The sequence below is a fragment of the Lutjanus erythropterus genome, chromosome 2 (genome assembly GCF_056507025.1).
Source record: "Lutjanus erythropterus isolate fLutEry1 chromosome 2, fLutEry1.hap2, whole genome shotgun sequence".
Taxonomy (NCBI): domain Eukaryota; kingdom Metazoa; phylum Chordata; class Actinopteri; order Lutjaniformes; family Lutjanidae; genus Lutjanus; species Lutjanus erythropterus.
Genome location: NC_139318.1, coordinates 16,261,365 through 16,275,773, shown reverse-complemented (window position 1 = coordinate 16,275,773; position 14,409 = coordinate 16,261,365). Strand labels below are relative to the sequence as shown.

Here is a 14,409-nt window from a genome sequence, read left to right as displayed (position 1 = left end):
CGAGTTCGTGTCTAGAAGGGATCTCCAGACTCGCAAAAGATCTCGCGAGAGTCATCATTGTAACCCAAACTTTTATCTTTCCCTAACTCTAACCAGGTCTTTTTGTCTCTAACCATTTCTAGCCCCCAGTGACAGTGTGTTTACATTAAAAAAACGTAACTAGTTCGTCCAATGTGCACAGTTAATAACAATGAATACAAATCTCGCGAGTGTTACAAATGTTGGGTTCCCTTCTAGAGAGAACCATGCTTCGAAGCTGCACTTGTCGCTTCCTGTGTATGTTGCCAGCTGAGCTGAGAGGTGAACGATACAGGGCAGATAGCTGCAGAGGATGCTTTCAGGATTTTGTAGAAATTTGTGATTGCGGTCTTCCAAATGGACGAGATAAAGGAAAGCTTGGCATTTAAAGGTGTTGCTGAGAGACTGACGCTCGGTATTACTCGAATTCTCGGTGTGTATCACGTTTTTTGTTGCTGTAAAATTAGCAAATCAACTAGCAAGCTAGCACAGAGATTGACGTCTTACTGATAATTCATGAATTTGTCCCTGTTATACCAGAAAACATGCCTGGCGTGGTCGATGTGCGTTTTGCAGAGAGGGAGCCTGCAGAGAAGAGGAGCCTGCTGTCATGGGAGCAGGTGAAATATTTCACACCTTAAAAACAGAAGAAAATTGGTACCACTTTACAATAAGACTACCATTATGAATGATTTATAAATGTTTTATAGATATATTAGTAATTAGTAAACAATAAACAGTTGTAAACATCTATGATTTAGATGTTTCCTCATTGTTTGTCAGGATTCAGTCACTGCTACTACTAAGTGATCTTACTAATGAGTTACTAACATTCATAACTGTCAAAAGGGGCCCTTGTTGTGAAGTGTAAAACCCTGATTGCTGAAAATGTCACGGTGGTTAAATTCTATTAACTTAATAACAAATATATGATGAAGCTGACAGGTATAAATGCTGCTGAAGAAAAAGTAAGGTAAATTAGCAATGGCATCTGAGTCTTTAGTCTTAACAGTACAAATAACTGTAGGCTCACTATTTGGCAAGAGGTCCCTGTTGCTCCTTTTTTTATCTAATATACTTAAATAGCTTATTAATATTTTATGAAGTACTTACAACCCAGTTAATAACCTAATTATAAACCCTTTATAAATCATTTATAAGGGTTGTCTTGTTGTACCAAAGTTGTACCAAAATGGATCTGGTTGTACCTTGTTATTAAATTAACCTGCTCTTTGTCTTTCTTAGAAAAACACTTGTATTTTGCCAGAGGACCTGCGAGATTTTTATCTGACAACTGATGGATTTACACTAACCTGGAGTGTTAAACTAGACAGTAGGTGACCTCATTAGTTTTATGTTTTTATTCAAATGAAAGGCTACTATTAAGATTACACGATACAGCTAGATGCAAATAGCTCTAGCAATTATTTTTCCCAAAGACTTTGTGTGAAGCTTTTTCACCAACTGTGTGATACAATCATAACTGTGTGGCTGTGTGTATGTGTGTATGTGTGTCTTTCAGATGAGTGTGTTCCCTTGGGATGCATGATGATTAACAGTGTGGCCAGGCTTGGCCCACTTCTCCAACCAGTATCATTATTCTCTCTGCCCAATGCACCCTCACTGGTTGACCTGGACTGGGAGGAGAACAGCACAGAAAGTGGTAAACCTCACCTGTCAGATCCTCATGTGGGCTTAACTCAACAATTACAGCATGTCAAGTTTGATTATGTCTGTTTATGTGCTCAGCTGTGCAGAAAGCAGGCTAATGAATGAAATGTTGATTGGAAAGTAAATATTTATTCAAGATTCATTAATGCTATCTGTCAGGGACGGGGCATGCTCCTGCTGCACCCCATTTCGATTCCCGCAGCCGCATCTTCGAGCTGGATTCCTGTGGTGGGAATGGAAAAGTGTGCCTAGTCTACAAGAACTGTACTGCAGGTGTTGTATTTGTATTCACAAATTCCACCTTTTTATGATTTCTCTAAACAGCCACGCTAAACTAAAAACAATTGCTCAGACATAAACACAGTATATTGCCTATCTATGTTAAAATAAGTTTGGCAGTCATTGGCCTTTGTATGTTCCAGGTGTTGTAGCCCAGCAAAGTGAAATTTGGTTCCTTGACCGCTCGCTGTGCTGGCATTTTCTGACAGCAACCTTCACCTCATACTACCGTCTGATGATCACCCACCTGGGTCTGCCTGAGTGGCAGTATGCCTTCACCCCATATGGCCCCAGCCCCCAGGCCAAGGTAGCAAAGTATCCAATCACTCTTTCACACGCCATGTGTTGTGGTTTTGATGGCATCCACAAAAGTTTCAGTTGCTACAGTTAAGGACTTGAAGCGATAGTTCACCCAAAAATGAAATTTCACTCAATATCTACTCACCCCTCTGCTGATGTGAGGATGTTGTTGTATTGAGTAAAATTTCATTTTTGGGTGAACTATCGCTTTAACAATTAAATGAAATATCCAGATGGCAGGAGCTGCAACCTTTTGATGAAGGTATAATGTGTAACAACATATAATTATAAATGAAACATTGTGGTGGAACAGAGATGCCCCAGCCTACAAGTCATATTCTTGAGACATAAGGGAGCATACTTTCATGCAAAGTGCATGAGCCGAGTGCATGCAAAGTTTATTAAGCCATGTGTAGCTAATGTATTAAAATAAAGAAGTGTTGAAGAGTTTATCAAATTCTGTCCCCTTTACAATATACAAGACAACACAGCACTCAAAGTTATAGGACCCTTACAGACCTGAAACCTGTTTTACTTCAGGAAATTGGCAGACTAGTCCTTTAAGTCCTCACCTAGTGTACCAAAGGTTTTTGTTTTTAAGTTTTGTTTGTTTGTTTGTTTGTTTACTTCAAAGCAATGAATCCTTGTTGGAACATTTTGGACATAAAAGTTTCTTTGTAGTGTCCCTACAGTTAAACTCAGTTGACTGACTGATTGATTACAGACACTGTATACAACACAAAAATGCATTATACATAACTATAAACAGTATTGTAAACTGTCTACCTTCTGTTCCTTCTACAGCAATGGGCGTCGCTGTACCAGCCACTAACTTTCAGCAGTGAGCTCAGTTTGGCTGATCCTGCTGGAGATTCTCATCTAAACAAGCTGGACCCTACAAAGGCCTTCAAAGGCAAAGCCAAGGTGCCCATCCCCAAGAAGAAGCAGTCGGCACAGAGTGGCTCAGGGAGCACTGCTAAGAGCCAAGGCAGCACAGGAAGACACGTTGGTGCAAAGCGGTGAGAAATTTTTCATCTCAAGAAAACATTTCAACCAAGTCTACCGTCTGTACAACAAACATGGCTCAAAGGAGCAGTCTGCTATTCAGTCATTGGCTGCACTCAATGTGCTAACAGATCTACTGTAAGCTCCAGAAGAGCATGCTGTCCAAATCTAAGTTTGGAATGCTGCAGATTTAAAAATATATATTACTGATGTTTTCCTCGGCTCAGCACCGGTCTAAAGTGGTCTTTCGGATCTAAAAACTGTGGTTATATGTTAGAGGTTTCATGTAATAAGAGCAATTTGCCCCCACTGCCTGGCTTAGGTGGTTAAAAAACATTTAGTTGGCCTGACATACATTTCAATGCAGGAACATCATGATAATTAGATTTGTTTACCTTTCACTGCTAAGTGTTAGTGATGGAGAAATGAGGCTCTCTGAAGCACTGAGAATTGCATCATCATTAGACTCATTATTAGAAGCTTCATTTAACAGTGTTCACTAGTGACACCTAGTGTTAAAAATAATTCAAAGCAGTCAATTCATAAAATATGACCATTTGCTACTGACACATCACAAACAACACTGGCATGTAGTAACAAATTATACCACTGCTGTAACCAGTATGAACTCACTAATACTCAATAAGGACACTGTATGAGTTTATATCTGTATTTATTGTCACTGGGCTTGGTTTATCACTGTACATATTTCATTTTTGAATGTATCATACAACAATAATATATATATTATATAACATTTTACAATAAGTGCGATAATTGTGTAAATAACACTGTTTTTTTATGTTTATGTGACTGATTGAATGAAACAGGATGAATGAACATAATACTGTGAAGGTTTCAGCTGGTCAGTGAAAGTGCTTTTACAACTGAAGACAGACTCTACAGTTTGAAAAATGAAATGATCTCATGATTCCACAGAGAGAAATTGATCACATGACTCACTGAAAATGTTAAACAGACTTCATCATTAAATGTTACATCACTTTTGAGTGCATGCAAATCTGAACCATGAAATTTTACGTTACCAAAGAATGGTAATAAATCATCAAGCTCGGCTTCAGTAATCTACGTCAGTGGTTCTCAAACATTTTCACGTCACCCCAATCTGATAAGATTTTTCCTTTTAGATGTCCTTGATTTCTTTCTTTAGATGTGACAGAAAGTGTTTCCTCTGTAATTTTCATACAGTTGTGGTGCTTTAGGCAATAATTCTGCTGTGGCTTTGTGTCACATCTTTTGCTGTTGGAGTCGTAGTTATGCATATAGTTGAGGTCCTCATGTTAAAACTCTTTATAATTGTTATATAATCATTACTTCTAAAACATCTGCACTACACTAAGTTTAATTATAGATACCATTAAGGATAAATTACAATGTTTAAACGTATTGTAGTGATTGTAATTTCCTTGCTGTGGTGGTGTACCACTGCTAAATGAACACAGAAGAAACAATGGTGTATGAAACCCATGGCCAGACATTCTGCCATTGTGTTACCTATGCATGGAATTATAGTGAAAATAAATTATTCCCCTTAAGCTGGGAAACCCCCTCAAAGACCCCTGGGGCTCCCCATATCGACATTTTAGAACCACTGATCTTAGTTACTGGCCTTCTTGTCCCTGCAGTGCATCACTGAGGCTGTGTTCCTCTGTAAACTTCTAAACATAAAGGTGAGCACTGATTTGGGTGAAATGACATCTGTGTCTGTATCAACGAACTGATAGGTCTTAATGCCAAAAGTCCTGCTGGGCAGACTGAATGAACATCTAGGATTAAGTTCTTTTGTTCAAGTACTTTGACGCTCCTACAAAGTTAATCAAGACACATTTACAAATTTTAGCTTTAGGCTGCTGCGAACTTGATTGTTGGAAAGATAAACATATTTGTGCTACTGCCCTTTCAAGCTGTGAGGAGCCACTTCCCCTACTGTTCCTATTATATTTTCTAAAAGACCTATGTTTATTTAAGTGCAATATTAGGGGCTATTTACTTTTCTTTACAAACACTGTACTGTACTGTAGTGTACTTTCTAAGCTCATGTAAATGGTCTCCTTTTGACTGTTGTAATGAATTATATTCATGGTGTCTTCCAAGGATATATCAGCTGCTGTTGCCTCAATAATATAAACAGAAGACCATAAGTGTGGGTTTTTTGTTCATCTTCCATACATAAAAATGCTCCTGTTGTTTTTGATACAGTAACTACAACTAAAATATGTTTTTATGTGTTGCAATCATTCATGAGCTTTGGTTGAGTAACTAAGGTTCATTTTAAAATTCCTTGAGATATTCAAAACCTTGTTTGAGTCCATCTCTCTTTTTGCGGAAGTCCTTCCCATAGAAGCGAGTTGCTTTTGGTCTGTCTTTTAACCCTTCATCGTCGTGGAATGTTTCAGCTGCGTGCAGGTGTCCACACAGCTCTACAGGGGACACACTGTGTGTAGATGAGGGGTCTCAGACACATACATCGGCACAGATGTTCTCTTGTTTCTCTAGAGGGGCTGTCTCTTCCTCCACCAGCCTCTCACCCTGTTCAGAGAAGGGAGGGTGGTGCAGTTCCACAAAGACCTTGTAGAACCCTGCACCCAATACTCCTCCAATGGGAGGGGCAACCAGGGGGACCCACCACCATCCGTTTCCAGCCCTGCACAGATGAAGACAGATAATTGTTAACTGATTTATAGAGATAGATTTTTTAAAAAAACATCAAATACACAAACATTAATGATTTTTTGTGCATAAATATTTAAATCATGTGTTTTTTTCCCTGTGCATTCTTAGAAATCAGCATTACTTTCTTTCAGATGTGGTGACAGGCTCGGTTATAAAGCTAGAGTAAAGATAGTGATAGCATATGAAACTAGAAGACCTATTCCATTGATACCATTCCATTGGTTTTTGTGTAGCTTGTCAGGGCAGAAGCTAAATAATGCCTCAAAATTAAGATAAATATTGGCAAGGGAAAAACTGACATAGCTCTTTTGAAAGGATCTCTCTCCTTTACAGACATTTCACTTTATTCAATGTAATGCAATGCTATTTGTTTTCAATATTTGTGTATACCAGGGTCCCTAGACATTATTGGAACTGGATTAATTAAGTTTAACTGGAAAGCCAAGACTCCTCTGGATTCAATTATTATTATTATTATTATTATTATTATTATTATTATTATTATTATTATTATTAATATTATTATTATTATTATTATTATTATAATTATTCAATGAATTATATTAAAATGTGATGATGTTAGTCATCATAGTGGCCATTTCATTGTAGTGAGACAATATTTTGAAACTCAATCTCACTGTATAAAAATGGCCTGTAGTGTCTTGTAGAATAATCACAGCCACAAATTAGAGAATGTTCTAAACCCTTATACACTCTAAACTTGAAAAAAAAAAAAAAAAAAAACAATAGGCACCTAACCAAAACACAATGTTTAATACAGATGTATGACACAGAGTGCTGGGCTGCATCTTAAATTAATCTTCAGGTTCTTAGGTTTCAGATGATGTATACCACGTCTATGTAGCAGAAACTGTTAACCTGCTCCTCCCATCCCCCTATAAATGACAAAATTGGTTTATGTCAGTGAGGGAAGGAGTAGGGGAGGTTAATGTGTGTGGAAAAACAACCCAGGGTGTTAATAATTAATAGGGATGTTTTGCCTTCTATTTATCCGGAGTTAAGGTGACATGTAGCAACAGCAAATTCTCCCCTAAAAGCCAATAAACCTTTCCTCTATGTACCTGAACACGTCTGTCCCCCAGCCTGTGATGGCAGTGAAGACCCTGGGTGCAATGTCTCTGGTGGGGTTGATGGCATAGCCGCTGTTGCTGCCCAGGGAGATGCCGATGAGCAGCACTAGGAGACCCACTGCGACAGGCTCGCTGCCTGGTGCAGCCGGTTTGTTCCTTTGGTCAGACAGAGCCATCAGGCACAGCAGCAGCATAGCAGTGCCAAACACCTGGCAAACACACAATACAAACATCATACAGAAGCACGTGTCAAGATAACCGTGTGTGAAGCAGTACAATAAAGAAAACTGTGCAAAATGTGTCAGATGATAGTGATTTGTAGCTGTAATCCTTTAATCCAGTTTCATGGCTACCTGGTCAATGAATCCAGCCAGCAAGGAGAGGTACGGTGCAGGATAGGTGGCAAAGATACCAGCTGTGGCCTTTACACCAGTTACAGTCAGGTTTCCTCCACAATAGTCATGTATAGCTTCTGCATATGGAAACAGTATTAAAAGGACAGATACTCTTAGATGTAAGACTGTACATAAACAAGGGAAAGTACTTGTGTAAGGTACTATAACAATACAGGTGTTCAGTGCTGTGTGTGCTTGAACATGCAGTATCCCCTCACCATAATAGACAGCATAAATGGTTCCTGCTGCCAGAAATGAGCCCAAAAACTGTGCAAAAACATACAGGGGCAGCATCCTCCACCCAAGGCGGCCAAATGCACACATTGTGAGTGACACTGCTGCATTCATATGAGCCCCTGCCAAAGCAATAAAGTATGAGAAATATGTTAGATAATAGTGATCATTGAAGGATTCTTGATGAGATGGGTTTTACAAGGGTCAGCTGTTGTACCTGAGACCTTCCCTCCAACATGAACCCCCATAGCAACACCCAGTCCAAAACCCAGGTTGATGCTGAGGTACTGTCCAAATGCTCCCTGTCCTGTCACCACCTGGGCCACAGACCCCAGGCCAAACACCTGGACACAGAGAGAAGCACAGACAACTGTTAAAAAAGAAGCACATTACCAGGGGAAACTTCCAGACGGTCTAATTTAGGGGAACAGGATGTGTGAACTAGCAAAGAAAAAAATGAATGGGCATTCAGTTAACAAAGTGAGCTCTTCCAATTAAGTCAGAGTGAATAATGAGTGCTTTGTTAACAAAATTTTAAAGGTATATACTAGGCTCCTGCCTAGGGAGCAGCATTAGCAAGAAATAAGCAGTGAATTAGAGAAATAAAATGTTTTGGTTTTCTTGATTGTTTCATGGCCATTTATGTGTATGTAGATCAGCCATGTCCTAACTCTAAAAGACACACAGACCTGCAGCTTGATACATCCATGATGCAGAGAGAGACAATCCCGACCTCACACTCTGTGCCGTTATTGACTGGGCTACTGGGCCTTTGGGCCACCACTGCCCAAAGTTTGAAGCCTGGAAATGTCCCCAACACAGCAAAATAATGAGAAAATAAGAAAATGCATACAGAGGGCAGGGTCTCTGCTGATGTAGACTCCATCACAGATCAGAGGTTGCCCTAGGCTTTCTCGTTGCCTACCATTTTATTATAATCTATGATTACCCGTCATTTGAATTTTCATATTTTAATGATAATAAGACATTGCCCATTTTATAGCATTGGCTTTGTAAAAACAACTTGATTGCAATATATGGATTTATAAGGGCATGGAGAGAAAAGATGAACAGATAAACAGACAATGCAGTCACTTTTCATGTCAACACCATGCAGCCCGTAATGATCACAGACATGTTCCAAGATCTACAGCCCGTAGCTCTTCAGTACAGCATCCACACCTGCATAGCAAAATCTGCTGAGTATGGTGTCGAGGTCAGCGATGATGCCCAAATGCTCTGAGGGGAATCATTTTTTGATAGATTTAGTTACCTCCATGAAGAAGCCCACTGTTTGACAGTACTGCATGTGAATTATTTAATGTTACAGTAGATTGCCTCAGTGTTTTAATCTGTCAAAATGTCAGACGGGCCGGCCTTCAAATTTTTCCATCATCGTCATGGAAAATGACGGAAGATGGAAAATATTCAGTTAATGCAATCACTGCTGCACCTCTAGTGAGTCATAAGTGACACTTAAAGAAGGATTATTTTTGTATGAGTCCATACGTTGTTTTTTTTGTTTTTTTTTTGTTTTTTTTTTAATCTTGTAGAGTATACCTTTAACTGTGGGTACTGTATCTACAAGTGTAAAGGAAGCTGAAGTGAGGCATATTCTCTCTTTCATTTAACTTCTGACTTAGTGACAGAGTTGGGTCCCAATGAAAAACAGGTGACCCTGAATGACTGCAGCTATTCATGCAGGAAACAGGAAACATGTGGTTCCTCCTTTAAAAGTTGAGTGTATTTAGGTGAAAAGCAAGTCAGGTTTCGCAAATGCAAGCCAAGCAAGTTCTATACAAAATCCTAAATATCCGTGTGTGCTTGTGCCATGTTCAGCATGTGCTCATGCTAGTGTGTCTTTTCCTTCTAGGGTTCTAAGTATAGGGTTTATTGTAACAGCTGACAGATAACATGTGACTTCTGCAGCCTTCTCCATGTGGCCCACTGCCTGACCATTCCCGTGGTAACACTAGATTTCCTGGTTCACCCACTTGAACTCACCAATCCCCACTCACGACCCCTGCCATGTGACTGGGAAACACACTGTTAGATAGCAGGGGGACGTTATCAGGGTCAAGAACATAGCATTAATAATTAATGGCACATGGTTTTTACAGATAAGCATGCCACAGTGTTCAAAACAGAGCGAAGAGCTCATAAATGAGAACTGAAACTGTCACCAGAATGAGGGACGTAAGAGGAATTTTTGGCAGTGTAAAGTCACACATTACACTTCTGACATCTTTTATAAAGGATTCTTTCTTACCATCATGACATATGTGCAGAGGGTTTCAGCAAGTCCCACACGAACAAGTTCATTCTTCGGCCAAACTTTGGGTCGAGTTACTCCTTTCCGCTGAGAGACCCCCAGTTCTACTGACTGCACCAAGTCCTTCATTTCTTCTACTGCTTCTTCTTCTTCTTCTTCTTTACCCACTTCTCTTTTGTAAGAGTTTATTTTCTAATTTAAAAAAAATATAGATCAAGTCCAGATTTCACTGAAGAATTTATGAGTTGCCTTCCATGTCACACAGTAGTCCACAAACAAGTCTCTTTCAGGCTATGTCCCTCCTCTTTCCGCCCCCTCTTCTGACTCCTCTGCTTTTCTACTCTTCTCACTTTCTCTTTGTGAGTGTCTGTGAGTATCTCCTGTGTCACACATACCCTTTGGGATTTGTCCACATTTTATAGGCCTGCCCCAGCCCCCTCCTCACGGATACGCTTTAACACACGGGGTAAGACCCCTCCCACAATAGCTTTTTATTATCTGAGGATACTTAAGTAATAAGGATAGTGATTGAAAAGCAGCTGCTGACACAAATTTGTAAGACACGATCAATGTAGCTGTTTCTTTTTGTGAATGCCAATAAGAAAAATGTTAATATATGGATAATACATCCAATTTAAAATTAGTATATGACTCATTTTGAGACATGTTTTGTTTCAGTTTTTATGGTTTATCAGTGAATGTTTGTCTGCAAGATCTGCATGTTTTTCAGTAGCAATAACTTGCTCACAAAGACTAATGTACTTCTGCAAAATATATTACACTGATTTATGTTAGTGTGTAGAGATTATTAAAAATGTTGCCTTTGTTTATTCATTTATCAAGGACTGTGCATGCCATATTGTTTCATGTATGATTTACAACATTTTGACTGTTAACTGCGCAGATGGTGTGGCACTTTTCGTGATAATAGAATACAAACAATCAGAACACCATTAAGTATTGATTAGGAGGAGAGCTCCATTGATCATTCACATGGACATCACAATGGAAATTTACAAAGGTTTATAAAAGCTTGCTGTCCATTCATTCTGTAACATGTTTACCTCTGCTTGATAGATAAATTACTTTTGGAAAGTTCCTTGACTTTTAAACTACTTAATTGATACGTAACAGACTGTATTCTGTTGTTAATTGATATATAGCAGACTACACAGTCAGTGTATCAAATGTATCAAAATATCTGTATTAAAAGTTTTTTTTTTGTTTTGTCCTGTGCAACTTGTTGTATGTCTCTATGTTGCATACTATAGATGTCAAATTGCCGAATATGTTTCCCTATTTTGAAGTTGAAGTCTTTTTTTTTTAAGTTCCCCACTATATAAACTGCATAATACAACACATTATAATAACACAATGAAGAACAATTAACAAAGCAAAAGAGGTCTTGGCACTAGTCAGTCTAAAAAAGAAGAAAAAAAGCATTTTTTTTACAAATGAAAAGGGATACAAAGTATAAATAACCTAAAATACATCATGACTACAATTTAAATGAGGTAGAAATAAGCAAGTACAGAAGGAATATTTTTGTTCTTTAATGATATTTTTATGTACATTTAAAAAAATAGACCAAACTTTATAGATCTTTCCTTGGAAATTATTATCCCTCGCAATTAACGATTCAAAAGAGGAATTAACCTTAACCAATTACTAAAATCAGGCTTTGTCTGACTCTTCCAGTGACAAAGAACATTAAAACCTGCCAATGCAAGTTCAAATTTTTTTTATTTTTTTTTTTGTATACCTGATGGTTATAGGGCAGACCTGTCTCCTAATAAATACAGGTGAATGTGTTTCTTAGTTTGCTTGTGTGCTCTTGTGGTAATTTTAAAGTTTTTTTTTTTCTAAATAGAATATACATGTTGTCAAAGTCTTTATTTGCTTGTGCTTTTTTCATCTGTTTGCTTGCAGTGCATAGAAATCACCACAGGAGATGATAATTTATCAGTGAAAATAAGTGTGCATGTTTTCAGTGAAATAAAACAGAGAGAATGTTGTTTTTAGATTGAAAGAATTGTTATATATTACAGCTGCTGACTTGAGACAAATTGAATGAAGTCTTTCAATGCCATATACACCTGTATTTTTCCTTCAGTGCAAAGGGGCAATGATAACATGTCTTTGGTTACAAAAGACCATACAGTACCTGATAAATTGATTGTGGAGTTCCACATCACCAGATTTCAACCTTTCAACCCAACAGACGTCAGCAAAACAATGCTTTTCCTCCTGACAAAATCAACTGTGAAGTTACTTTTTAACAGATGTTTTATTCCAATACTCAGACACTTTGACATTGTAATAACCAGTGTCAGGGAAACTACTTTGAAACTGTAGTTTACCAAACTATTCACTAGACATCTTAACTACTCTCAGAAAAATATAGCTCATCAAACTTTAACCCATGAGCTGTGGCACTGTGCCATACTTTGTGGCAGAAAGCACAGTTTGTAATGTACGTGACCCAGAGCAGTTAACTCCTGAAAAAGCTACTGAGATTTGAATATAGACCTAGTTAATCCACCTCCCGAATACTGCAAATTGTAGTAAACTAGTAACTGAACAACATGTGATTAACTACATCCTTACACTGATGATAATTATGAAACATTTGTTTAAAGTCTAAATAAACTTCTGAACCAAATAACAAATCTGTAAATATGTTTTATTTGTTTTATTGTTCTTGTAATAGTTGAGCCTCACTAGAACAAATAACCATGTAATAAATCTAAATTTTATATGATTCTACATACTATGAAGTCAACTGAGTTCCATCAGACATGTAAATACAGGCATAATTAAAGCAGTATTAATAGAAATTAGGTTTATTTTTGTTTGTTTTTTTGTTGTTGTTGTTGTAGCATACAGCTAAATATGAAGTCAAATGGTAATAATTAATACACATAATTTGTCTTAGTTCCACTCAATTCCAGTACAATTAGTTAGCATGTTTTGCCCTCTAGTGGCCATAGAGGTGCACAGGGGTTATTTCAGGTCAAGACTTCAACACCCACAAGACTCATAAGTGCAATCTATTTCAAGATATAGATTCAGTGTGTATTGTGTCACCAAAAACCAACATCCAAAAAATGTAAAACCTTTCCTGTTTCTCCCAGGTTTTGAAGTTGGACTGGATGGGAATGTTTGTTGACGTCCATTGTTGGACAGGTTCCATGCAGTTGAATGCCATTCAGACTGAAATGTTTTTAGTGAGATAATTGTGGATGTTTGGATTTATCTTGATTGCTGCACAATTTCACAGTCACATAGTCAAGAAAGTGGGTAAAGTTTTTGGTTTATCCTTTGAATTAAATATCAAGAATCTCCAAATCTTATTTTTTTTATGTATGTAAAATATAAGATCAGTCCTATTTCATCGGTTATAGGTGTGAAATCTTTGTTGGGGCTTTTTAAATATTAAATTTACCGCCCTACACACAGACAGCAATAAGGGTAATGTGTTGAGAGTGGATTTACAGCTGCATGTTTTTTTTATATTAACAAATATTACAAACCCACAAAGAATTACCACAACCTCTGCCGCTCCCCTCATTTTGCAATCTTTGTTGTTTTGGGTCACTCTCACCTCTCATTAACCAAGTTTACAACCTTGCAGGTGTTTTTGGAGAAACAGCTCTAATTAATTCACTGTACACTACCTTGCAATCACCAAACTGCAGACAGCCAAAGTTAACAACTAGCTGGTGAACACTGTTGGAGCATTAAGCAGCTAAAGGATCAGACAGAGGGCACAGACATTCACATCATATCAACCTTGTAAGATCAGAACATACGATTGTTGAAGTTGACAAACAGGCTCTGCAGACAGGTAGAAGAAGAGATCGACCATTGATTACTCTACACATAACTCCTACATTACACATTACTCTGCTTCTGAACAAACAAGAAGTCATTTCAGGACTTCACCATGATAACAGATCTTGCCACACAACTCAGTGCCTGAGTGAAAAGATAAACCAGCATTTACCCAGTGTCTGTCATCGAAGTGCTCATTTTAACCCAGTGCTGTTTTGTGTGTAGATGATTGACTTCAGGGATTGACAGGCAGCATGTGAATGTCTGGTCTCTTTTCTTCATGCTGTAAATGTTTGTTTGGACAGCTTCTTTTTTTTTTAAAAAAAAAAAAAAAAAAAAAAAAGGTAAAGTTTAATCTTTCTGTATCAATAACCGGAATAATCTGATAATGATGCTTGAAGTTCATTGTGAAGTTTTTTCACAATAAGGTGAAAAACAAACAGCCCTGACAGCCTGACATCCAGAAGTAAAGCACAACAGTAAAGTGAATTATTAACATACAAGTATTTGTATTAAAGTCACATTCTTCCTGTGACAACGCATTAATATGCATCAGTGTATGAACTGTAGGGACTCTACTACACTATTTTTTCATGACTTCTGCAAAAGATACATA

General features: G+C 37.8%; 2 protein-coding genes across 2 annotated transcripts; one reads left to right on the top strand and one right to left on the bottom strand.

The window, feature by feature from the left end:
• Window positions 1-255: 255 nt before the first annotated feature.
• tpgs2 (tubulin polyglutamylase complex subunit 2) lies at window positions 256-5,012 on the top strand. Its single transcript, XM_084729886.1, has 7 exons — window positions 256-451; window positions 559-638; window positions 1,264-1,351; window positions 1,541-1,681; window positions 1,849-1,962; window positions 2,112-2,275; window positions 3,073-5,012. Exons 1-7 carry the CDS (start codon window positions 376-378, stop codon window positions 3,289-3,291), a joined length of 882 nt encoding a protein of 293 aa, XP_084586012.1. The 5' UTR covers window positions 256-375; the 3' UTR covers window positions 3,292-5,012.
• A 170-nt stretch (window positions 5,013-5,182) lies between these two features.
• On the bottom strand, window positions 5,183-10,357 carry aqp7 (aquaporin 7). Its single transcript, XM_084729875.1, has 6 exons — window positions 9,957-10,357; window positions 7,905-8,031; window positions 7,672-7,809; window positions 7,412-7,530; window positions 7,050-7,267; window positions 5,183-5,938 (listed from the first exon to the last, which is right to left on the bottom strand). Exons 1-6 carry the CDS (start codon window positions 10,086-10,088, stop codon window positions 5,749-5,751), a joined length of 924 nt encoding a protein of 307 aa, XP_084586001.1. The 5' UTR covers window positions 10,089-10,357; the 3' UTR covers window positions 5,183-5,748.
• Between the last annotated feature and the right edge of the window lie 4,052 nt (window positions 10,358-14,409).

Bases quoted from the DNA above. Each gene is read 5' to 3' on its own strand.
- tpgs2 (XM_084729886.1), top strand. From the start codon at position 376: ATGGACGAGATAAAGGAAAGCTTGGCATTTAAAGGTGTTGCTGAGAGA. The intron at 452-558 runs GTGTGTATCACG...CTGTTATACCAG, and splicing joins CGGTATTACTCGAATTCTCG to AAAACATGCCTGGCGTGGTC. The intron at 1,352-1,540 runs GTAGGTGACCTC...TGTGTCTTTCAG, and splicing joins CTGGAGTGTTAAACTAGACA to ATGAGTGTGTTCCCTTGGGA.
- aqp7 (XM_084729875.1), bottom strand. From the start codon at position 10,088: ATGAAGGACTTGGTGCAGTCAGTAGAACTGGGGGTCTCTCAGCGGAAA. The intron at 8,032-9,956 runs GTAAGAAAGAAT...CTCTGTGTCCAG, and splicing joins TCTGCACATATGTCATGATG to GTGTTTGGCCTGGGGTCTGT. The intron at 5,939-7,049 runs GTACATAGAGGA...TCATCTGTGCAG, and splicing joins TGGGGGACAGACGTGTTCAG to GGCTGGAAACGGATGGTGGT.